Source organism: Eubalaena glacialis, chromosome 17 (assembly GCF_028564815.1).
Source record: "Eubalaena glacialis isolate mEubGla1 chromosome 17, mEubGla1.1.hap2.+ XY, whole genome shotgun sequence".
Lineage (NCBI taxonomy): Eukaryota > Metazoa > Chordata > Mammalia > Artiodactyla > Balaenidae > Eubalaena > Eubalaena glacialis.
Window position 1 is genome coordinate 19,635,970 of NC_083732.1, and position 26,942 is coordinate 19,662,911.

The window sequence follows — 26,942 nt, forward strand, 5'->3', positions numbered from 1 at the left end:
TGGATGAGGCTATCTAAGAGGCTTGTGCAAATTTCCTGATGGGAGCGATTGGTGGTGGGTAGAGCTGACTGTTACTCTGGTGGTCAGAGCTCAGTAAAACTTTAATCCGCTTAACTGCTCATGGGTGGGACTGGGTTCCCTCCCTGTTGGTGGCTTGGCCTTAGGCAACCCAACACTGAAGGCTACCTGAGCTCTTTGTTGGGGCTAATGGCAGACTCTGGGAGGGCTCACGCCAAGGAGTACTTCCCAGAACTTCTGCTGCCAGTGTCCTTGTCCTCACGGTGAGACACAGCCACCCCCAGCCTCTGCAGGAGACCCTCCAACACTAGCAGGTAGGTCTGGTTCAGTCTCACATGGGTTCCTTCCCCTGGGTCCCGATGTGCACACTACTTTGTGTGTGCCCTCCAAGAGTGGAGTCTCCGTTTCCCCCAATCCTGTTGAATTCCTGCAATCAAATCTCACTAGCCTTCAAAGTCTGATTCTCTAGGAATTCCTCCTCCCATTGCCGGACCCCCAGGTTGGGAAGCCTGACCTGGGGCTCAGAACTTTCACTCCAGTGAGTGGACTTCTGTGGTATAAGTGTTCTCCAGTTTGTGAGTCACCCACCCAGCAGTTATGGGATTTGATTTTACTGTGATTGCACCCCTCCTACCATCTCATTTTGGCTTCTCATTTGTCTTTGGATGTTGGGTATCTTTTTTGGTGAGTTCCAGTGTCTTGCTGTCGATGATTGTCCAGCAGCTAATTGTGATTCTGGTGTTCTCATAAGAGGGAGTGAGAGCACATCCTTCTACTCCGCCATCTTGGTTCAGGCGGCCGAGTGTGTGTGACAGTGTTTTGTGTTGTGCCATATAAATAGCAATTATAACTTTCTTCTGTCATTTCCAGGACAGAAACCCAAATTATCTTTTGCTTATTGTTTCTCACCTTGCTTCGTACATCTACAGCTTGGCCAAACCTGTGGATTTTTATGCCTGAAATGTCTTGCCAATTTCTCCCCCCTTTTAATCATTATTATGACTGCTTATAGTTAATTCCACAATCTTTTCCTAGTATTACTCTAGTGCCTCTCCTGTCATTCATTATCAACGTTGCCTTTTGTTACCTTCCTAAAAAGTGAACTGAATCATTTCACTCATTTGTGTGTAACTCTTTCTTTGTTCTCCATTGATTAGAAATGTTTTAGACTAAAACCATATGTGTATCTGTATCCACACACACACACTCACAGTACCTTTGCTTAAGCAGTTGTGCCATTCTGGGACACATAATATATCTGATTTCAATTTTAAAATCGCAACCGTTTTCTCACAAGTTTCAAGGTATACAGTAGTTGCTGCCAATTGTTTATGTATTTCTTCTCAGTAATATACCTGCATTTCCTTTCTGTCTGTGTTGGCAAGCATTCCCCTAAATGATTCTATACACATCAATGTTCTTTTTCAAGAAGAGATCTCATAAAGAACCACCTCATTGTTAGTTGTTCATTAGTAGTTCTTTTACTGACAACTAGGATGTATGCCTCTTAATTTTGCAAGTATTTTAAAATTAAAATGACTTCCAAAGCATTTAAAAAACTTCTTCTGGCAATAACGTCTGCTTGGAAGCAGAATTCTTACCTCTCCTCCCACAGGTCTTTTCTTTTATGATTCCATACCCTTGGGGGTTTTCTTAATAGTCTGAAATTCCACACTATAATTCACGTTTGTTGAAAGACATCTGAACTCATTGACATGCCTCAGGGTCTCAGGATTAAGTAACTATCAGCTCTGTCCTCATGTAATTGGGCATGCTTAGGTCCATCTCAGAAATTCCTTCTTTCTCTTTTTCCTCCTCCATCCCTCCACTTTCTCTTAGAGGAAATCCATTTATGGTTCAGACAAGTTTCTCGAGGGACACATTTTCATCCCTGTGGAAGTACCTCGAGTCAAACTTCAATAGATGAACAATATCTCTTTGTATACATGACAAAGAGGTAACCTTGAAAGCAGTGGTTGATTTTTATGAGATTCTAAGCAAGAACTCAGCGACCCTGGAGAAAGAAAGATTCATGTCTGCTGCTTAGGCGTTAAAAGTCCTTTAGTCTCCTGTATGCCAGACAGCTATAAGAGATATGTTGAAAAGTATAGGCTAATCAGTGCTGGCACTATTTCTCAAAAGGTCTTGGATCTTTGAGTTGGACGGCCCACAGAGAATATGTCATCTAACCTTCTATTTGATTCAGGAATCTTTGACACAGCATCCTTGAGATTCATTCAATGTGCCATGAGTCCTTTCTGAAGGGGTGAGACCCTAGCTGGACAGCTCCAGTTGTTAAACATAGGCAGCTGTGAGCAGCCACGTGCATTCCCTGAAGCTGCTCTGATGTTTCATAATATTCATGCTCACCTGTGCTCCTATTAGATGTTCTTGCCTTTTCAATTTAACAGTGTTAATTAATTCCTATTTACAGCTTTCAGTATTGCACCTTGAGCGCTTCTCAAATTACTTGAATTTAGTTAGGACCTTAAGGCTCATCAAAATATAGCAAAACCTGAACTTTGGCACATGTTATCAACATCAAAGACCTCATCTCAACACTGAACTTTGAAATTCAGTGGCACTTTCAGTTTCAAACACCGTCCTGCTCTCATAAGGAATTTGATGAAGAGTAGAATACACATAGAATACACACCTTTTCCCTCCCATTTTTAGATACACCAGTGAAGAGCTAAACTATGTGCGTCAGGCCACACATACTGCTAGAGACACGACTGGGAATATAGCCCAGGAAACTTGGCTCCCAGCCTGGTGTGCTTCTTACCACATGATCATCCTTTCCGACAAATATAAATCCACATACTACTCCTCCTGCTGAAACATGCAGGAGGCAACACACAATGGCAAACTAGACTAGTCGGTGTACGTTCAGCAAGTTTAACTGAATAATGTGTAGTTTATAAGATTCCTGTTGCCACAGACTGTGAATATTCCACATTTTGTTAATGTTAGCATGACACAGGGTATTTGTGAGGGTCCTTTTGTTACAAATTGCCCTAACATTCACATTCTTGGCTCTTGTCTTGCCAGACTCAGGTTTTGCTTCCATGGCATCTTTCTAGGAAGGCACTTCTGATGGTTGACAGCTGCAGCTGCTGCTGTGAAATTCTTCATGGCCTTGGAGCTGTGCCCTCCAATATGCTTCCCGTGAGGCTGGGCTACTCTTTGCTTAAAATTTCAACTCTATGCTTCTAAACCTGAAACAGATGTTATCTTGGCTGCTGCCATTTGTCATAAGCTTCTCTATTTGCATTCTATACAAGGCAGGTAAAAGGCAGGTAATTTGCTGCCTCACTCTGTAGAGAAAGGAAAAAAAGGAGAGAGAGTGAAACAAGAGAAAGAGATAGAGAGAGACTAAATATATAAATTAGAGGAATAAAGCCACATGGAGACAGAAAGTGCAACCACTTGAGCATCTATTACCCCAATATCATATACTATAGTTTGGCTACTACTGATTTGCTTGGCATCTCTTTTGAATCATATTTGTGGCCACCCAGATTAACTATGTGAGCTGATCTTTTGATTTAATATCAGCTTGCTCTTTTCAGCTCCCATGTCATTTACTGTCTTAAAAAAAAAAAATGTACTGCTTGTTACTCAACCTTCTGTGTTTTCAAAAACTCACAGCCCCTTTTTTTCCTCCTTTTTTGTATGGGAACCAGGAACTAGAAAGCATTAAATGACGAAAATTAACCAGTCACAGAAAAGGTGGAAGCTCAGAGAAAAAAGGGTTTGTCTTTTATGGTTTGTACTTTGTAAGCTGTGGGTGTGACTCAATTTCCTCACCACCCACATAAAAAGGTTGCCACCCAATCACTGTTTTTTCTATCCAAAACCCCTCCCCTTTGATTTTGGCTGAGAGAGACCCTAAGAAAGACTGCCCTTTCTGGACGTTGCAGACTGTGACATATAAAAGCTGTTAGCTGCTCCTGTAGCCAGCAGCACTCAAACCTTGCAGAGTTTTGCTCTGAGAGTTTGTAATAAGGCACATTCCTCTTACAAGAGTTCATGCTACAACCTAGCAAAGAACTTTAAATTTTTGGAAGAATACTATATTCATTTTGGCATTGTGCAGAGGTAAGCTATTTAGCTCAACAAATTTATTTTGCATGCATTGCTTTTAAAGTAGCTCACATTTTAATTTTTTTAGAAATGAGATTGGATTATTATAACTTCTTTTTTGTATCTGTTCTATTACTTGGTGTCCATCTATGTCTGGGGGACATTATCAGCACATTCTCTGTTATTACCTGTGATGCATTTTTCCTTTTCACTCTCAAGATGAATTTCAATTCCTAAAGATTTCCCTCTGAAAATAAATATGCAGTAATGCATTCTGTGGCGTTTGGGGTAAATGGCTCACATTCATTTTAGGGTTAGTAGCCATGCTGTTTATTTTTCTCTGGCTATAGGAAGTTCCTCTTAGGGGACTGCCTCATAACACCAAGTAAAATGTATAGAGACCACTACAGGTTGTCTTCTAGGCTTGAGTTCAGCATTTGCTTGGATTTTTTGAAGAAAGTCAAATCAAGCAATGATTTTGTAAATTCGTACCCTCTGGCCCTATTTTTTTTTTTTTTTTTTTTCCTTTCATAGACCCTAACTCTACTTTTCTGCTTTAAGGCAAACTCTGTGGCCTCTCCCTCTCCACCTCTCAAAATGATAGCAATCTCTGCCATCAGCACTGCACTCCTGTTCTCCCTTCTCTGTGAAGCAAGTGCCGCCGTCTTACTCAATTCCACTGACTCATCCCCGCCAACCAATAATTTCACTGATATTGAAGCAGCTCTAAAAGCACAACTAGATTCTGCGGACATCCCCAAAGCCAGGCGGAAGCGCTACATTTCGCAGAATGACATGATCGCCATTCTTGATTATCATAACCAAGTTCGGGGCAAAGTGTTCCCACCAGCAGCAAACATGGAATATATGGTAAGAGAACCTTGTTTTCTTTGAATTCTGAGTGAGGACGCTTTACTTAAATTGTACATTAGGAGAATCTAAAGAATTCATATGTTAAGGGATATGGGGTTTTTTACACTTTTTAACTTAAGGAATGTTCTTAAGTGTCTGGTAAACTTAAGTACTGTTCCATCATATAATTAAAAGGGAGGAAAGGGATCTAATTTTTTTGTGTGAGTTCCATAACCATTAATGAATCAGGTCTTATATAAGAAAGAGGTAAAGAGTGGGGTGTGATGACTGATCACATTTGGAAGGTCCACTTTAAAAAAAAATTCACATGGAAATTTTTCTGTGCTTTGTTTATCTAATAGTCATATTTATCAGCTAAAATATTTTTTGAAAATAATTTTTTTAAATTATAGGTTTCATGTGCATGAATTATTCTCTGGGTAGGTGTCTCTTCCCTTTCTTGGACAAAGCTCTTCCTGACACTAATCTATTTGTATTCTCAGAGAACATGCTGACTTTTTCCTCCTTGTGATTTAATGTTTTGTCGTTCAGATAACAGTGAAGTCAGCACATTTGCACACTGTTCCAACTTGCCATGAACACATTCTTTGCTCTCTCTTAAAAATAAAAAATAGGCTCTCTGTGTTTAAATCATTTTACTTGGAAAGTTTTCTTAAAAAGTTGGTATTAAAAGGATAGATGTCTTTTTAAAGTTTCTTTGTTTTTGGTTTTGAATTTATACAAGGTTATGGTTTAACTTCCAGCACCTTCCAAGAGCGCAGCTTGGAGCCTGTTTAAGGCAATGAAGACCACCAGTATGGTATTTCTAAGTTGGGGTGGGTATGGCAGTACCATTAACAACTCTCTGTAAGTGCTGACCTAAAATTTGAGGATTTCTGTCAGATTCTAAATTTATCTATTTTATTTAAATAAGCTTTTAAAGTTTGGCTAATTGTAGACAACAGTGTCACAAGAAAAATAAAGCCTTGCCAAATGTAAGAGTCATGGTTCATAGAAGTACAATTTAGACTCTATGAAAGTGCATTTTTCTAGGATTTTTAAATGAAAGTGGAAAAGAAGATGTCATCAGTCCTGGTGTATGAGGGGCAATATAGTCTCATGATTAAGAATATGGAGTCTGGAATCTAAATGTTTGGGTTCAAACCCCAGTCCTGGAATATAAGCTGAGTGAATTCATTACCTAATTGTGTTTTATTTTCATCATCTCTAATATGAGGATAAAGGTAGTATCTGCTATATGGGGTTGTTATGAGGAATGTATGGAGTTAAGGAGTAGAACATTTAGACCAGAGCCTACAGAACAATAGTGTTCAATAAATGTTAGTTTTTATGGGTTTCTGTGAGCGTATTGTGAAAGTGCCCAGTGAAAACCTGTTCAAGATCTAAAAATAGGAACAATTACTCACATTGAGCAGGTGTTTCTAGAAGGTGATGCCCAGGTATAGAAAGGAGAGGAACAAACATGTTTTCAAACATCATGCATTATGAGAGAAATATGCATACGATCCTATGTGAGCTCAAAAAGGTATGCTATCCCCACTGCAGGTTTAAGGAATACTTCCTGGCGGCAATCACATAGCTATGCAGACTAAGGTGAGGATCAAGGCAAATGAACTGGCTTTGGAGAGGACTTCATGTGGGGTGAAATCCTAACTCTGCTGCATACTTTGTGGCCTTGTGCAAGTTACTTAATATGCGTAAGACTCAACTTCCTTCTCTGTGAAATGGGAACAATAATTTATATGATAACCAATCAATATATAATGCAATTTATTATTTCAATAATATTGATGGAAGAGGGATCATCATGAATAATATGTGGGGTACCACGCAGTAGAAATATATTTTAAAAAGCCACATTTTTCTAGTTATATTTTTCCCCACTGATCAAGAATTAATTCATTCCACATGCATTTATTAAATTGTTTCTATGTGCCAAGGACTTGGCTAATTGTTTCCATAGATGATCTCATTTGATAGCTCACAGTCTCCCTGTGAGGTTAAGATTTCGATCCTCATTTTACCAATGAAATCACTTAGACACAGAGAAGTTAATGACTAGGTGAAGGTGGTTTGGATAATGAATGGTATCATTGGAATTAGAATTAAGGTCTGTGTAATTTCAAAGCCTATGCTTGTATTGGGGAGCATCTTTTCATTTGCTAGATCGAGCAAATACTACATTGGGGGAAACTGCTGGAGATGTCAGGATATCTCTGTTTCCTTCTTTGCAGTGCCAGCTGAAATCATATAGTTTTCATATTCTATTTGTCATTCCTTTCTTATTATTTGCTTTTCAAATATGGGAGCTACTATATAATGATTTATTTTGTAAGAAACAGGTACAGTGCTTGTTATATAGTAAATGCTTTATAAATCCTTCTTCACTTAGTAAAGTTAATGAGAAACAGTAGTCAGAATATTAAGCTCTATAAAGTAACATTGTCTCAAATTATCATGTAAATACTGCATATACTTCATCACACATGTATCTATTCACTTAATATTTATTGAGCATTTACTATATGTTAGGTACTATTCTAAGCACCCATGATAACTTCAAGAATAAAATAGACAATCCTTGGCCTCCTGGGTGGGCAATCAGGCAATAAACAAGATAAATAAATTACATAGTATGTTGGAAGGTGATAAGGTTATGAAGAAAAATAAAGCCGGTTGAGGCTGGGACATTTAATAGTGTGGTCAGGGGAGGGCTCCCTGAGATGTCCTGGAGGAAGGTAAGGGAGTAAGCCACACTGATAGATGAGGAAAGACCATTCCAGATGGAGGGAAGAGAGTGGCCAAACTCCCTGAGGTGGGGGGAGAGGAACAGATTACTTCAGTTAGAAAAATGTGCTCAATTTAGTGAAATCCTAAGTCTCTGTGAGTAAATTGACCAACTGAAATAATTCATTGGATCCCTCATGCAGACTCAGAGAAACTTTGAGAGAAATAAAATCTATCAGGTCAGAGCAAGAATGTCAGTGAGTTTAACCTCCAGGCCAGGTGAAAAATACAGATCTCAGTTGAAAACTGTTACTTTTATTTTAATTTGTTTAACATTGCTTTGGATTGTGAACAATTTGAAAGTGAGTTCAATTCCTAACCTCAAATATGGACCTCAAAAGCTTAGGACACTTACCTCAGTATGGCTACCAGCCCTGTGTTCAAACTGTCCCCATCAGTGGGTGATATCGCCATGGGAGCCTCATAGAAGAGGGTCTTCAGCTCAGGGCTCTTTCTATTTTTTTAAAAAATTAATTTTTATTGGAGTACGGTTGCTTTACAATGTTGTGTTAGCCTCTACTGCACAACAAAATGAATCAGCCATGCACATACAGATAACCCCTCCCTTTTGGACTTCCCTCCCATTTAGGTCACCACAGTGCATTAGGTAGAGTTCCCTGTGCTATACGGTATGTTCCCATCAGTTGTCTATTTTATACATAGTATCAATAATATATATGTATCAATCCCAGTCTCCCAATTCCTCCCACCCCACCCCTTTCCCCCTTGGTATCAGGGCTGTTTCTAATTGCACCAGCCTGATTTGCAATCCCCTTCATTCACAACTTTACTCTCTGAGCCTTTTCCCATGCCATTTCCTCACCTTCTAATGTCTCCTCCTTAACTTATTCCAATATTTATAATCCTACCCTTCAAGTTTTATGTAAGAATGTTGTGTCCTTCATTGATATTTCTTACATTCACAGCCATATTTGATTTCTCCTTCTTTTGAACCACTGTAACCTATTATGTTTATCACACTGCTCTTATTAAAATCAGACTCAATTTATAGTTATTTGTATATTTCTTGCAATCTTCCTAATTTTAAGCTTTCAGGCTGCTCAGTCTATGTTTATTCACCTTTGTATAGCTATTTTTTTTGGGAAATTTCTTGTGTATAGACAGTAATCAACCATTATTTGGTGAATTTGAAATCCCTATGAATTGTTACATGTTTATAACTTGAATCAATTTTGATATTATTATTTATATTTAAAGTTCACTCATCATTTATAATAACATTTTATCCTGTGCACCTAAAATACAAAAGAAGTTTTTCAAAATTCTAAAAAAAAAAAAGCCCCTTAAAATTAAATGATTTTATCCTCTTTAAGTTCTTGGTTATGTTAGTGTATGCTTGAGTAAATTAAGTGGGCACAATTTGAACACTAGAGTGTTGACATTCATATTTTAGTGTATAATATCTTCTTTGGGTATATTGGCCATGATTTTAGTAAAAAACACGTACTTAGAAGTATTTAATTTTCCAAACACTGTATCCTTTCAAAAAATAATAATATAGATAGAGCTTAAGATATGCAAGTCAAACTCTTGGCTTCTGTTCTACAATTAGTTTATTGACAAATTTCCATAGCTCCTTGGACACCAGCTGTTTTTCATTCTTCCTAAGGGCAACTTAAACCATGACTCTAAACCGCAGACCACACTAGTTTCTTAGAATAAGAATCATTCCCTAAAAGAATGAAATTACAAGACTCACACGTGGAGTAAAATTTGTAAGATATTTCTTGAATTTAAGGCAATTGAATAAATTAATTTAAAAAAATTTGAAGTCCTTCTGTGAGGGGATGAGATCCAAAGATAACAGAAATCTTTGTATTTAAACTGTAAGCAAAACAGGAAAAACAAGCAGGAAAAAAAAAAAACCTTAGGCACATAATTCAGTATAAGACACTGCTGTGTAAGACTGATGTAATAAAAGAGTACAGACCAAAATACCATGGAGAAATCAAAGAAAGAAGAGGTAATCTCTAGTTGGCAAAATCATGAAAGGCTGCTTAGAGGAAGGGTATTTGAGATAGATGCTCAGGAAAGGGTAGGATTGGATGTTATAGTAGGTAAAGCAATGAATGAACAAAATCGTCAGGAGAGAAAAAGCATAACACATTAGCCATGTTTTCAAGGATTTTGAGAAAAGATTGAGGATCACTTAATACAAGAGCAATTAGGGAGGCCATGGTGGTTTTAGAGCAGGGTCAGAGGTGCATATGAGAAAGATGGCACTATCAATTGATGGAGTTTAAATTGGCTGTGAAGGTGACCCGAGAGGTGGCAACCACTGAATCAGCAGGGCCATTCTTTTAGTCAAAGGTAAGGAGGAGCTGGACACCTACACCTACCACAGTAACAGGTATGAACAGTTAATGGAAATAGTTCCTGAGAACACGTGATAGCCATCTTCATAGATGGTAGAGAATGGTGGAAAGACAGGTAGGGGACAGCGTGAAGATAATGATAGATATGAACTGAACAACTTAAAACGGAAAAAAAAATGTGTAATGTAATTTCAAGAAGCCAAAATAGCTATACTGATAATACGGCCTATTTCATTTGTTTGGTGCCTGCAAATATTATTTGCAGAGCTAAGGGAATAAGTCTCCTATACTTTTCTGGAAAAGAGAAAAATACTAGTTACCAAGTCACAGCAGGTAGTAAAGTTACAGAAAGCATGACTCGAATGAATGGACAATAGATTAATCTGTCTTCAGAAATAGCCAATAAAGTATTTGCCTACAGTAATTTATGTCTTGAGAATAAGGAAAAATTTGGATTTTGTTTATTTGGGCTTTGTGTGTAAGAGAATGTAGATAACGTAAAAGACTTTTTTTTTTTTTTATTCATAGTTGACAAAACACTTGTGATGTCTATCCTTATCATTTTTTTAAATGAAACCATATACTGTACCAGATGGCACATTTCCTCTCATTTGGGAAGGATAACTCAATTTTCTTCTTATAAACATGAGAAATTTGATGTGTCTAACCTACATTTTTTCAATGAATGCTTTTATGACCACTAGAAAGCCTCCTGAGAACACTGCCAGCCAGCAGGGAACTGAGAAAGATTGCTGACAGGAAGGCATTTCTCCAGCACATTTGGAACTCCACATTCCTGTTCTCCTACATGTAGAACCTTTTAAGTGTCTTGGCTTCAAATGGAGACTGGGCACATTTTGTATGAATTTTCTGCCAAGGTGCATGTTGCGTAGTATTACTTACTTAGTATTGCTTATATATGAATGTTTAGCTCTCCACTTATGGAGCCAGCTGAAGGTAAGGACACTTTGTTTGTGATTGTTTTGAGTACAGGCCAGCTGAAGGTAAGGACATTTTGTTTGTGATTGTAAAAACATTAACATGATGTGATTCAGAACCTCACCATTAGTTGGTAGAAGGAAGAGCTTTGAATCACACATAGGCTACATATATATCGACTGTATTTCCTAGTATTCAAAACTGCTTTTTTGGTGGCAAATAATATTTGACCACATGCAATGGTATAGAAAATTTTATTATATTCCTGCTGACTATTTGTAGAACCTAGCATCATATCGATCCCACAGAGAACACTCAGTAAAAATCTGTGGAACAACTGAATGAAGTCTTTTAACCTTTGCTGGGCATTCCATGTAAGGAGCACGTGGCTATGGTGCTCAGATGGGCAGGGGCCACTCAATATTCAATCACTCATTCCACAGTATTTATTCATGTGCCTGGCATTGTGCTGAGGGATTCAGCAGGGAGCAAAAAGACATTTCTTGATAGGAAGTACTGTGAATGGACGAGTAAGTGGGCAAAGCCGTGAGCTGTGTGCTAAAGTGGAATAAATACAGGTGCTTTGGGATCACATGGGGCATATCTGGCCCAGACTTGGACTGGGGGTAGAGACGCAGGGAAGGCTTCCAAAAGGAAATGATTTCAAATATTAAATAGGAAAAATAAATAAAAGTTATACAGGCAGGAGTTGGAAAGGGAATATGTGGTAGGTGGGGAAGGGTGTTCTGGGAAGGTGCATGGTACCTTGAAGGCATAGGTGAAATTCAGTGTGGCTTGGATGTAGAGGATAAAAGAAAAAGTGATGTTTGATGAGGCTGGGAAGGCAAGCAGAAGCTTGTTTGAGTTTTATTCTAAGATTAAGGGAAGTGGTTGAAGGTTTTCAGTTGTGTAATTAATTTGCCTTCAGAAAGGTCATTCTGGCTACAGGCTGAGAAAGGGATTGGAGACAGGCAGAAGTAATGGCACAGTCAAGAGACTGTTATAAGAGCCTGGGCGAGAGATAATTGAAGCCTCAAAGACATTTAAGGTCATAGGGATGTGACAAAATGAATTTGGGGATCAAATCAGTAGGAGTAAGTGATTTATATGAGGAAGTGGCATGAGGATGTATATAATGGAGCAGCCAAGGAGGATGCCTCCATTTTTGACTAGGACAATTGGGTTTCCCTGAGTTGGAGAACACAAAATAAAGGGCAGGTTTCTGGTAGTCATTAAGTAGCGGAAGGTTTATCATCCAGGGTACACATCTACAGAGGTTGAAAAAAGTAGCTAGTGTGTGGGAGGGAACATTCTTTCAATACAAAGAGTTTTGGTTGGGAATATGCTTTGGTAATCAGAATGGACCACTTTACATAATGGGGTAGGGTAGTGTCATGGAGATAGCATGGATGCATGATTTTATGTCTGGGAATCTACTCAAGAATTTTTGCAAGAAAGTTTCATGTATCTTTTAAAAATAATTTTTTTTTTTTTTTTTTTTTTTTTTTAGAATCAGTGCTGAGACTTAAATCAACATGACTCCAAATCTATTTCAGGGGCCTAGATAGCACCAGGTCCACCTAGTCTTCTGACACACTCAGGATAAGGTTTTTCTGGAAACTAATCAAAGGACTTCAGAAAAATCGAAGTTGACTAGTCTGGCTGGTCTGGTGTCCTGAATTTAGTATATCTGAAAACCATTGAATAGTCAGTCAATGGCCATTAAATGGTTATGAACTTGAGATGTTTAATTGTCTATGAGAATTTCTGAAGAATGGCATGGGAAGAAGGCAGGGAAGATAAAGACTAACAGCTTAAAATATTCAAGAGAAATGTTTGGCATAAGATACATCATGGACTGAGGTTTGGAGGGGTATGATTTGAATGCTTCCAGTCTACGTTACCCATAGAGTCTAAAATCAGGTACCAAGCATTTTTTTGACACAAATATGGAAGAATGCCCCCAAAGTTGTGTGTTTAGGCTAAACTTCATGACTCTTAAAATTTCACATCACATACTCCAAACTGAAACAGTCCAGGAATGTTGCTTAAGGGCACAATACTTTTTTACCCTACAAAGTGCATCAAATTCACATTTCATAATTTCATTAAATATGAACATTCTACCAAATCTGTCTCTGCATTCCAGTGAGATCATGTTTTCAGCAAGCAGTAGGTAGGCGGAAAGGCATTTGAATTCTTCTAAGTGGGCAACAGCAAGGTATGGGGTTTGCATGTGTCTCACAAAATAGTTTAACAATCAAGAAGTCAGTTTTTAGCTGATTGTAACACTGAGTTGGTGAAAAAAATTAACCACACATGAAAATGTCTTCCTGGCATATAACTACAGTATTAAATGATAGCTGGTGGGTATTAATTTCCCGGGAAAGGAGAACTGTTGCTAGAATCCATCAACAAATGGTCTTAAAATTTATAGATAAAACGTATGTTAAAGAGGGATTTAAGGAGGGGAATTAATAGGTTTTAAAACCTCTGAAATGTTCTCTAATTTTTATCTTCCACTGTCTGATGTTATGTTGCCCAGAAGCAAGGTCCTTGTTATCTATACACAGTTCTGTTTCTGATTAGTTTGTTGCTTCAGGGTTTGTCTGTTTTCACTTTATCTGATTGCCTGCTAAGTTGAGATTAAAGCTTGATGTGTCTCAAACTTCAGGCTGCCAGATAAGGTGATCAAAAGTGCACCTCTCATTACCTCTCACTTTAGTCATCTTTCTAGTTCACAGACACCACCACTCTTCCAGTGCCTGATCTTCCAATAATAATAGCGTTTACCATTCTGTACACCCTGCCCTGCTAGAGCTGTGCTAAATTCTCTTCAATCACTATCTTGCCTAACTTTCACAACAGTCTCATGAGATGGGGACAATTTTCCTCATTTAGAGACAGGAAATTTGAAGTTTGGAGAGCGTAAGTAGCTTCCCCCAGGTCCCAGAGCAAGTAAATCAAAATGATGAGAAAGCAGTTCTGTATGACAACAAAGCCCATGCTTTGAAAGACTGTACAATACAAACTCCCTTCCATGAGTTCATCTCCTGCTCTTGAGCCCACTCCACATGCATTTTTATCTGAGGACATCGCTGAATATTAGAAAGTATTTCTTCCTATGGAATCAAATCTTGCTTCCTGTACTCTATCTAACCTTGGCAACCACATAGGAAAACTCTGTATTATGATAGTGTTTCAAGTCTTTGAAGCCTGTGAGCATCTATGCCTTAATCCTTTGTCCCCCAGTCACCCAGCTCTTTCTAAGCCTCCAGCCCTTTTGTGTGAAATACCTGTACACACCACCTCTTGCAACCAGAGTATGGCCAGCGTAAGGAAGGTGGCACAAAGATATTTGCTTTCTGAAAATCTTGGAAAAGGTAAGACATTGTGCCATTAAGGGAATGGAAAATCAAGTCCCTCCACGCCCCCCATGCTACCTCTTACATTACACATACACACAGGAATGGTGCCAGTTCGATCATCTTGGGATCTGCAAGCAGTGTGGCTCTGAGCAAGGAATGCCTTTCACCAGGCTCTTGTCCTTGTTTGGGTTCCAACATGTGTGTGCTCTTCTGACAGTGAGGTGCCTGGGATTGACGTGACCCAGCCAGCACAGAGTAGTGATGACAAATGAGTCTCCATTTGTTCTACTTCTGTGGACGCATCTTACACTGGGTTGGCAGGTTAGGTAGCGTGTGCTCCTGTTGAGTCAAATTCTCATGAACTAAGTGGCTTGTAGATCAAATGTGTGTTTTAAATACAGATGCAATGTTATTATGGAAAAGCATTGCCTTACTTTTAAATTTTTTTCTTTTTTCCCCCCAAATTTTGGATTCTCAGAAAGTTATGTGCATGTTACTTCTTATATCTCGGTTAATAAAGCCATTTAGAGTTCCCTTGATTTCTGACTAAGGACCATGAATCTCATCTGTTCTCTCTATTCATATCCATGTCACCACGGACTACATGTTCCCTTTTCCTGGAATTGTCACTCTCAGAATGAATGATGTTGTCTTATTTGCACAGCAACATACAGGACAGTTGCTTTACCTCTCTCACCTGTAATTCTGTCTTCCACAAATGCACAGAGCAAACCCTCACAGCGCTTAGCAGCCAGTGTCTGTGACAGCCCAGACATTTTCCTGATGGAATGCTATTTTTAATTTTTATCGAATCTTGGATCAACAGTATACCAGAGCTGAGAGGAAGGATACTGATGTAAGTGCTTATAAATGAAAACTAACTTCCAGAAATGCCCCCTTCTTCCTAAACCTCTTCTGTGGTGTGAGTATAGGGGAGGTGGGTGAGTAGGGGTGGGAGAGGAGAGGGGAGGCCCCAAGTCCTCGGCAATCAGAATGACACTCCACCAAATAAGCTTTAGACAATTATTTCTTACCAGAAGAGCACAGAACCACTTTGTAAGCACACATTCAAGGTCTCCAACTCTGAAATTTTGCTTCACTAGGTCCAGTTCCCTTGGAGATCCTGCAATGATTTTCCAGGTGAGAACTCTATAACGTGCTTTAAGAATATTTTATATCATGATTCAGGACACAAAACTGAGCTGAGGAAGATATTTTTTGGCTCAAATATCCATTTATTTATCAAGATACTATATACTGAAAGAATTAATATGTTAAACTAAAAGAAGAATTATTCCAGTGATAATTTCTATATTATCACAAAATTTCACTTGCATATTCACTCAGCACTCGTTTTCAGAAGACATCCTGTGGTTACTGTGGGTGAGCTACAGATGTCTGCAGTGTGGAACAACACTTAATTGGGAATTTACATGATTGACTAAGGACACTTCTAAAGAAGTAAACATTTAAGTAGCACATTTTTTTGGAAGTGGCTTTATAAAACATGTTACATACATTATATATGGATAATGGATAATGTATTACATACTAATTAATTTATATACATTTGCCATAATTTATTTACAATTATTCACTTATTTATTTGGTAGTGCGTTAATTGCCTGTCTCTTTCCTAAACTGTAAAGCAGAGTCCGTGTCAGTCTTGCTGACTGTTGAATTCCCAGTACCCAATACTGCGCAGCCCTCCCAATAAGTAGTCAATTACTAGCTGCCTAGATTAACGAATTATCTAGGATTCTATTGGTTGATCTGGAAATTTGCATTTCTTGCATTTTCCATTGTTGGTAACAAAACAGCAGTCCCCATCTGGTAAGTTCAGTGTAAGGAGATTCGGGGCCAAGACAGTTCCAGAGTCACTCTTTCTTGCCACCATCCTTGTGTATTAAGATCACACATCTACATAAGTGTAATGGTGACAATGATACCTCCCATCAGAGTTCATAAACTGTAGGCCCATTAACCATTCCAATTAGTAGTCATGTTTAATTTGCTCTGCAAGTGTTGAACTGTAGAGAATTTTACATTTAAAAGGCTATTTGGCAACATGTAGAAGTGGATACATTTCACATATACATCAGGATTCCTAGATTATCCTGAAAAGTTTTAAGGTTTAGAGACATTGTGCCCACTTCCTACTTGTCAGCAATTGGTTAAAAAGGAATAGCCTCTTTGGGTGGGGTAAAATTCACTCATTTCCAAGTCTCTCTCTGTCTCTCTCTCTCATATAACTGTCCAGATGTCAAGCAGCAGTTGCATTTTGTCATCTTACACCCAATACTCATTTTCATTACTAGACCAACCCCCAACCCAATCAGCTAAGTTTGATTCTATTTAAATAGCACTTTGGTATTTTCAAAGCACTTGACTGAGGTATAGATTGAGCCATGCATAGATTAAAGCACTGAAAACTTTTTTCCTTTATTTCCTAATCACCAATCCTGTTTAAACAATCTTACCTCAAATTCTGAATATTTTTCTTTTATCCGTGCCTTCCTTAATTTATATATTAAGGCTTTATATATATGAAACACTCCCTCAGCTAGAAGTCTTTTTCAATAATCCAGATAACAAATGATGGTGGCTTCACTCAAGGTGGTGGTAATAATGGTGATGATCAGTGGGTATATTCTGGATAGACAGGATTTTGATGGCAGGATCAACAAGATTTGCTGATAGAGCGTATAAAGATTATTAAGCAAAGAAAGAGTAAAGATGGCTATGGACTTTTTGGGCTGAGCAACTGCAAAAGCAACTGGTAAACTTTTTCTGTAAAGGACCAGATGGTAAATATGTTTAGCTTTGCAGACCTTGTGGTCCGTGCTGCCACTGTAACACAGAAACAGCTATAGATAACATAAAAGTAGGCAATGGGATAGATTTGGTGACCCCTGAACCAGAAGAAAAAGGGTAACGCCATCCACTGATGGGAGGAAGACTGTAAGAGTAGCTGGTTAGAGGGTAGGGAGTGGCGGTAGGGTTGTGAATACTGGAACTCAATTTTGGACTTATTAAGTAGAGGTTTAAAGTGGATAGGTGGATAAATCAGTCTGGGATTCAGTGGAGAGGTCTATAGATATAATTTGGAAGAATACCACAAGCTTATAAATGGTATTTCAATGTGTGAGACTGGATGTGATTACCTAGGCAGTGAATTGATGAAACAGAAGAGAGAGAGACAGACAGACAGAGAGACAGACAGAGACATGGCTTGAGCCCTGGGAACCCTCCAGCATGCACAGGTTAGGGAGATGAGGAAGAATCAGCAAACATATGGAGAAAAACAAGGCAGCAGCCAGAGAAAAATAAGGCAAGCGTGGGGTCATGAAACCAGGGGATGGAAGTGGGTCCAGGAGGAGCAAGTGGTCAGGCATTCTAAAAGCTGCTGATAGAACAAATAACATGGTGACCAGGAAATGACCATTTATGATATTGATGTGAGCAATTGGGGTAGAGTGGAGGTAGCGGGGGGAACCTGCCTGGGGTGGGCTCAAGAGTAGAAGAAGAAAAACTGAAAATTCTCTGTTAAGACAACACTCGAGAAATTTCATTGTAAAAGGGAGAAGAGGAATGGTGCATTGGCAGACGAAGATGAAAAGGGGTCAAGAGAAGTCCTTTTGTGTTTGTTTTTAAGAATTTTATGCTGCTGGCAATGATCCAGTTCAGAATTCCTCTAAAAAAAGTATACTTTTACATCTTCTTTTTATAGAAATTTACCTTTCCTACCTACATGAAAGGTAGCACTCATCTTACCTGAGGAAAGTCTTCATTATTTTCGTTTAAACATTTAAAAAATGCTTAGGACCCCACGTTGATACTTTGTGATATAATGTGGTCCCATATTTATGGTCATTTTTGAGGCTTGTGGGAGTTTTTTTAAAATCAAGTTCCTTAACTAGTTCTCTTTTAAAGTATAATCGGCTTAATATCATTTAATTAATCTAATTAGTGCCCCCAATTTCCCATGGGAAATCCTTTTCTCTTCCTGTGCCGCACCCCACCCCCTCCAGTCTTACCAAAGCCCATTCTTCCCTCCTGTCTGGTTTAACACTGGGTCATATATTCAGCTCTCAGTTTCCTTTATTGGCACTTCACAAGCATTTCCACCAAAAGGGAATAAACCCCAATTTCAAAACAAAACCACAACGATGCCCATGAAGTGTTTTTAAAAGCTTCTGGCAGCCCTCAGGGAAAATAATTTTGTCATCACTTAATATCTTTTTAATGGCTCTTTCTCACTTCTATAAGTCAGCACTGCTTTCCCAATCTAACCCAGAAAAAGAACAAAGAGCCCCAGCTGAGTTATTTTTAAAAGCCAAAAACTTGTCTATCTAAACTGCCTTCACTTTTTATCTAAATATATGAGAAATGACCACATGTCAGTCCAAGAAAATAAGTGTCTATACGACATGCCATACTGTTTCCAATGTCATTGCTATCATAGTATCCATGACAATAACCAATTTAGAAATGTGTCTTCAAAAACTCAGTGTGATAGTTTTGTTTTTTAGTATTTTATGTCTTTGAAGATGGTTTCCATGTGCAGAACAGATTTTTTAAGAGGTCATTTTCAAATTTAATATTTCTTGTTCTCCTCTAATTTAGCTTCATTTACATATATTTTTGTTCTATTCAGAAATCTAGCAAGTTTTGACAATCACATTTGTTTAATGTTTGTTACTACTTACAAACCTAATTAATTTAAATTTTAAGCTGCATTTATAGATTTAACATATTTGACCTTTAGTACTTCAATTGGCTTATTGAAAATAATTTCCATATATTTAAATGTCTTAAAAGCCTAAGCAATACAGTGACTCTTAAGTTCTAAATTTTACAATACTGTTTAAAAATTGTAACAAGATTTTCTTAAAATTTTTAACTTAAAACCACAAATATAAATAATTATTGATATATTTTATGTTGAAATTACAAGGCTAACCTATTGCTTTAATAACCTGTTGCCATATTCTCTGAACCACTATAAATATTAATAATATCAAATATGTACAGGTTCGTTACCTAGAAATATTTATCCTTTTTAACACCTTATATTTAATTCTTTCAAACACTTCTACATTTAATTCTTATGTTTGGAATTAAAAGATGTTACCCACTTGAAAAAAAACAGTATGTCATATCAAACAATGTTGGGGATATAGTGTCAAGTAGTTTTCAGGGTTGCCTTTCAGTTGGTCTACATTTCTTATTGTCCAGAGATAGTGACTGGGGTTTAAGAAGGGAGTTTCGGATGTCCTGGTGCCCACTGTGTTGTGGGTAACAAAACTTAAGGAAATGGCTGATAAAACAGCCTCTTCTTTGGGCTGGATCATATCACTCTCTAATTCTTCAACTTATGGAAGTCAGTGATTTTCTCCCATGCTGAGACATTCTTTGACTCAATTTTGTATTTCTTTGGCTTAACCTCTGAAGACCTCTGGACTTGAGGAGGGTCTGCATTCTTTTCATGTCCCTCCTATCTCTTGGAGCCACACTCTTCTAGCTATTGAAATGACATCAGTTTGAATTCTGGATGTTTCTCATGGCTTAATCAGACTATGTGGTTTCCACAGACAAGGTGCTACATTTATTTATAAGCAGAGTAGTTCATGGTAAACGTTTTAGTCCAGAGCTAAATCAATCAGTTGACAAGCTGACCAACTAAATGGCTCGTAACAGCAAAGAATGGAAGAAAACCATGTGGAGCGATAGGGCACATATATAGGCTTATGCATGCTCTGACACCGTTTTAAGCCATCTTTACTTTGTGAGTTATTTAATCATAAACTCTAACTTCTACTAGCTCCTGTAAATGTTTTTTTGTCTCCATGCATAATTTTCTTAATTTTTGCCTAATTTTTAGAAGGCATGATAAGATTTTAAGTGTTTACAACTCAGTTATCTGTGAAAGTATTTTATCCATTTAGAGGGACAAGAGCTAGAAATACAGAATTTGAGGCTATTAGCTGCATGAAAGCTGAATAAATATAAGGTGTTTAGCATTTCTAACAAATGATAATAATATGTTGCATATTTGCTAGTCATTCCATAGAATGTTAAGTAAGTACACACCTGTGACCTTTTTTCTTTTGCTGTATTTGTAGGGTATGATACTAAAATTATTTCAAATAAATATCACAGATGTTCAGCAAAATTCAGCAGACAGATTATCCATTAAGCATCCAGAAATGTATATATTAGTCAAATGCTTAGGTGATTACAACTTCATTCCCTAAATTTGTATAAGTTGTTAGAATTCTTTCACATGGTTAAACTGGCAACATTTATCACAATTTAGAGCTTCTGGATAAGAAAGAAGCTATCCTTATTTGCTGTTTTCAACCATGAAAGACCTCTCATCGTATTAATAGATTTAAATACCACTGTGGATTGAAGGGATACATCACTCACCCATATTCTCCTGGGAGTTGTAACCAATGGAGAAAGACAGAGACAGCAAATACAGTAGATATGCAATTCCTAAATTTCAGAGCTGGATCTTCCCCTCTTTACAGGATGGGTGTGAGTCCTGCCTGGGAACAAACAGGCAAGAAAGAGCACAGGACTTTCTGACTTCCTTCCAGTGGGCATCAGAGAGACAGTTGGTATGTCTCCCATGGGAAGGCAAAATGATCCCACTCTCTGTGTGGGACCTGGCCAGTGCTGCCAGGGTCTCCAGCATCTTCCTTCAGGGACAGGCAAAAATCGCTCCTATCAGTTTCCTAAAAGCAAACATGGAGAGATGAAAAAAAGCGGTCATTTCTCCTCCCTGACAAATATCATCTCAAAAATTTTAATTATGATATCTGTACATAGAAACACCTAAAAATGTAGTCATCGGTAATGCTTAATACATGGTCTTCCTATCAAAATCCTTTATAATAATTTAAAAATGGTGCTCATGTAAGATATTTTTCAGGCATGAACTCTTTGGTTTATCTCTCTGACATACACAATACGTTTTAAGTATATGAGTAAGCATATAGAATTATCTATGCTAAATTACTTTAAATTTGTTAACTGCCTTAAATATTTTAAATTATTTTGTGAAGAATCTAGGTTTCCTCTCTCTGTGGTATGGAAAAGGCCAGAACTGAACAAGTCATAGGTCAATATAACAGATCTTCCTGATTCTAATGCTGGAGTTACTCAGGTATACTAAATCATGAAATGCTGAAGAGGAAGGGGACCCTAGAGATGAGTTAACTGGGAGACAGAATAATTGACATGTCCTCAGTCGCAGATGATCCTAGCAGTAGGCTTAGGGTTAGAATACAAGATATTTTATTTTCTTTTTCAGTATTATTTGTGCCATGCAGTGCTGATATTTTGGAACAAGACTATAAGAAAGACTGTTTTTAGAAAGATTATATAAAAACACAGAAAAGCCGTGTTTTTAGCAGTTATCGTTCTGAGTGCACACCACTTCAATATGTTAATAATATTTAGATGTACTTTTTTCCCAAAGTGACTACAATTAGCTCAGAGACATAATTTGTTGATGCTATTCTATCTAAAATCCATTTGTGATCTAATGGTAATATTTTGCATTTTGGTGAACTGAAATCCATATTTTGTAAATCCATATTTCATTAAAAATATCAGAAGAATAAATACTAGATGAACCCATTATTAGCCAAACAAAATGCTTTTAAAAGTTAATTTCAGTTCTAGAATACTATGATTTTCACTGTAAATTTATTTTGTGTCACTGATATTTCTGCACAGGATTTTTACAAACAAAAGGAGAGGTTTGAAGTAATAATTCATAAAACATATCAAATGATTATTTTACAGAGCTAAGTGTGAAAGCAAAATACAAAATATTTTTTATAACTGTAAAAAAGCATGATATCAATTCAAAGGAGAAAACAAGTATATAAAGAGACACTATTAAAATATTATAGAATGAGTATTTTCCATTTATATACTGTATTTAACACTGATTACTTACTTATTAAAAGGGTATTATGTAATGTTTTGCCACATTTAATTAATCCACAAAATGGGAAGATTATATTCTGGATAATTAAGGAAAGCGTATTTTACTATAGCTTTTTGAATGATCTTTCTTTTTACACAGACAGTGGAGATGTGGCCACTGTCACCATAGAATTACTCCAGATCCTTTCTTGATAATTCTGATTTCATGTAATTTTGTGAGTGAATTTATTTTAATGTAATTCTAGATAGATTTACGTTAAGATGACTTTGTTTTTCTAATTTAAGACAACTTCTAAGTAACTAAGAAATCTTTTTTCAGGGTGGGTGCCATGGCCTCCTAGGGTAAAAGTGTTTCTGAAGGGTTCATCAGTTTTTTTTCCTATTTTATTTCAAAGTCACTAAATTAACTTCCTTTCACTTAAATACATTGTTACATTAAATAAATCTATGTTTCCAGCTCATAACAATTAAAATGTAAGTTCTAATATTATTATTACTATCAAATATTCAAATGATATAAAACATCATTTATATCATATTATAATTTAATATAGTTTGACCTTTAAAAGTTGGAATAAATGCAAATCAAAACCACAGTGAGACATCATCTCACACCTGTTAGAATGGCTATTGTCAAAAAGTCAAGAAATAACAAGTGTGGGTGAGGATGTGGAGAAAAGGGAAACTTGGGCACTGTTGGTGGGAATGTAAATTGGTGCAGCCCCTATGGAAAACAGTATAGAGTGCCCTCAAAAAAATTAAAATAGAACTACCATATGATATAGCAATTCCACTTCTGGGTATTAGTCTGGAAACTAAAATACTAACTCAAAAAGATACCTTCACCCCAATGTTCATAGCAGCACTATTTACAATAGCCAACATATGGAAGCAGCCTAATTGTCCGTCAACAAATAAGTAGATAAACGGAATATTATTCAGCCATAATAAACAAGGAAATCTTGCCATTTGTGACAATATGGATGGAACTTAAGGGCATTATGGTAAGTGAAATAAGTCAGAAAGAGACAAATAACTTATGATCTCACATATATGTGGAATCTAAAAACAACAACAACAAAAACAATACTGAACTCATGTATCTAGAGAGCAGATAGGTGGCTGCCAGAGGTTGGAGGGTGGGGTGTGTGAAATATGTGAAGGTGGTTAAAAGGTACAAACTTTCAGTTATAAAATAAATCCTGAGGATGTAATATACAGCATGGTGACTATAGTTAATAATACTGTATCGTATATTTGAATGCTGCTAAGAGAATAGATCTTAAAAGTTCTCTTCACAAGAAAAGAAATTTGTAACTGTGCGTGGTGATGGATGTTAACTAGACTTATTGTGGTGATCATTTCACAATATATATGTACATAAAAATCATTAAGTTGTACACCTGAAACTAATAATGTTATATATCAATTATATCTCAATAAAAAAGTTAGACTATAATATGAGACATTGTTAATTTTGATACATTGATTTGAATAAATTTGATCTCATTAATTTTTAAGATATATCAATAGCATGGCTCCTTTTTGCTGTGAATAAACTCTAGGGAAATCAATTGACTTTGGTGGATTCAAACTTCAGTGGTCAGTATGAGGCATCTCCAAGTTACATCTGGATACGATATTTTTGTTAACCTATCCTTTACCAAAATTGATGTCTGGACTTTGGGTCTAGATGGCCCTGTAGAAACAATAAAGATTTTTGAGGAATAACAATATTGCACTGTAGAACTCTGAATAACAATGGTCTAAATTTGCTTTCTTCTAGTCAGGAAGCAGAATTAAAAGAACTTTAGGAAATAGTAGTGCCATTTCTTTTCTCTTTTTGTTTGCTACTAGCAGACCCAGTAAAGCTGAAGGTTTTTTTCCCTTTCACAGGTCTGGGATGAAAATCTTGCAAAATCTGCAGAGGCTTGGGCAGCTACTTGCATTTGGGACCATGGACCTTCTTACTTATTGAGATTTTTGGGTCAAAATCTATCTGTACGAACTGGAAGGTAGGAAGTAGTTCCACTGGTACTGTTTATCCACACAACTTTATTGCTTATGGACTCCAAGGTTAGTGATACCAATTTCAAGTAATATCTGCAAGAGGGCTCACTATGTGTCAGGCACTGATGCTTGGCCTATGACTGTTTTAGATGTCTTCAAGGATTATTTAATTTTTTAAAAGGGCCTAAAAAAAACAGTTTTCCCTTTCACCCTTGGAACACCCTCCCTTAGCCTGTATTCTACACTTATCTCACAGAATCTTTGAAAGGATCAGGCTGTATCCTGTATCCTATCTCTTCTACCTCAGAAAAATCCCTTGATGGTGGCAGAAGCCATTATTGTGTATGCAACCTTCCCACGTTTGCATACACCTGTATCTGTGTGTGTTGTACAAATTCAATATATTTACACATATATGTATATATACATAGGCACACATATGTATATGCAAGTATATGCAACAATGGATAAAGCTGTTCCCGGTAATAGGATAATTTTTCTACCACTGTGGAATGTCATCATCCAATATTCCAAAGACTCATTCTCTTCCATATAGGGGAGGAAAATCAGGTGTACAATCATTAAATTAAAATGATTCAAGTTTAAGGGAAAAAAAAATCCACACTGAGTCTAGTATCACAGCTTCTTTTATATATCTAATTCTTAATTGTATATAAGATTCTGTTGGAAGAAATTTTTGACATTGGTAAAACAAGATAAAGATGATAATTCCTGAAAGATTTGCATTTCTCTTTTTGAAACAACCAGACACATACTTAGACAAATACAGGATTACTTGCTCCACTCCTGGGCATTTTCATGCTTGGCTCTACTTGGAGGAATAGAGGATTCTACTAGGTGATGATGGTAATTGTGAGGGGTGGGTATGCTCTTGATTTACCATGAATAATCTGCAAAAGAACCAATTAACTTATAATTTAACGTGAGTCCACTATATATTGCCACTACTGTACTCTAAGTTCTCATTGTGTTTCTTGATATCTAGATATCGCTCTATTCTCCAGTTGGTCAAGCCATGGTACGATGAAGTGAAAGATTATGCTTTTCCATATCCCCAGGATTGCAATCCCAGATGTCCTATGAGATGTTTTGGCCCCATGTGCACACATTATACACAGGTTATTTTAACTGTTTTGTTCATTTTTGATTCATACTTTTAAAAAATGCTCTTACTATTTTGGTGAACATGAATTTTCTTAGCTCCAACTTCAATAACAGTATATCGATTTACTTTCTCAGATGGTTTGGGCCACTTCCAATCGAATAGGATGTGCAATTCATACTTGTCAAAACATGAATGTTTGGGGAGCTGTATGGCGCAGTGCAGTTTATCTGGTGTGCAACTATGCCCCAAAGTAAGTATCCAGTTGGATTCTACTTCCTGGAATCTTTAATGATGTTAAATATCTTCAGTCTGATAGATATTTTTAACAGGTAAATAATAGGAGTAAGACTTAACTAACAAGCACTAATCCTCAAATCTTCCATCTTCTTGTATATCTGAAAAGTTATAAGCTGAAAGGTTTCTTTTCACAAGGATTCTAGATTAAAATTGCAGGCAAGGCTATTTGTGATTTGGAGAGTCACTAAATTCTCCTTACCATCTTTCTTTAGACATGGTAATTATAAAATAAACATGCTTCTAGGCTTTTGATAGCTATATAAAAGGCATCAGGAAAGGATCTTCTAGGGAATTTATCAACACCACAATATTCTCATCAATCAGTACTAGAATGTTGGCTTAGCTTTTTCACTAGGAAAGCAAAACAAGCCCTTCTTCTTTCTTTTAAGAGTAAAATTAAAATCACAGTTTACTTTTTCCATGGATGGTTAAGGAGGCATTCAGAATCAAAAGGGAAAATTTAAATGCTATGACTTCTTTTTAATGAAAGCTTTGCCATGATTTAAATTTCAGTCTAAAAAATATTCAGTAATTTCTTCTCATGGCATACATAAAAAGGTATTGTGAAAATTGATCAAAGATTATAAAATAGGCTCATATTTATGAACATTCTTTATAATATGAGAATAAATAAGCATTTGTTAACATCTGACAAAATGCCTTTTTGATAACAATGACTCTTCGGATAAAATGTTCCAGTATTTATACATGAGTCTGTTCCCATTTGGAATAAATACTAAAATGTACAAAGGATTTATGACACTCCTGGTGTCTTCCAAAGTAAGTCCCAAACAAAGATTTTCTCCAGCTTTGCCAGTATGGGGAGGGAATGAGAAAATGTTTCACAAATAACTGCATTACTCATTTATATGGTAGTATGCCAGTGGCAGTGTTTTTGCAAAGTTAGAAAAATAGCAATTTTCCCGATGGTCTCCTCTCCACAGTTATTAGAATAGTAAGATTTGGAAAGTAAAATGTGGCGGCATTATGATAAGCATTAAACCTGCATTTGTTTGATATTTTCAGTTTTATACTGTATATTTTCCTATTAAGACTTTAACCCTTCTTTCTGACATAAATAGGCCAAGTAGTACTCAAATAGTGAAAGAGGTTTTTTTATTACATTCATTTAACTAT

The 26,942-nt window shown here is 36.9% G+C and overlaps 1 protein-coding gene across 1 annotated transcript in view; it reads left to right on the forward strand.

Annotated features, from left to right (window-relative positions):
• The first annotated feature begins 3,963 nt into the window (after window positions 1–3,963).
• The window catches only part of PI15 (peptidase inhibitor 15), a 30,838-nt gene continuing 7,859 nt past the window's right edge, over window positions 3,964–26,942 (forward strand). The window contains exons 1-5 of the mRNA XM_061171933.1: window positions 3,964–4,119; window positions 4,666–4,974; window positions 24,269–24,387; window positions 25,389–25,521; window positions 25,643–25,758. Coding sequence (XP_061027916.1) covers window positions 4,702–4,974; window positions 24,269–24,387; window positions 25,389–25,521; window positions 25,643–25,758 — 641 coding nt within the window. The 5' untranslated portion in view covers window positions 3,964–4,119; window positions 4,666–4,701. The remainder of the gene's footprint in view (window positions 4,120–4,665; window positions 4,975–24,268; window positions 24,388–25,388; window positions 25,522–25,642; window positions 25,759–26,942) is intronic.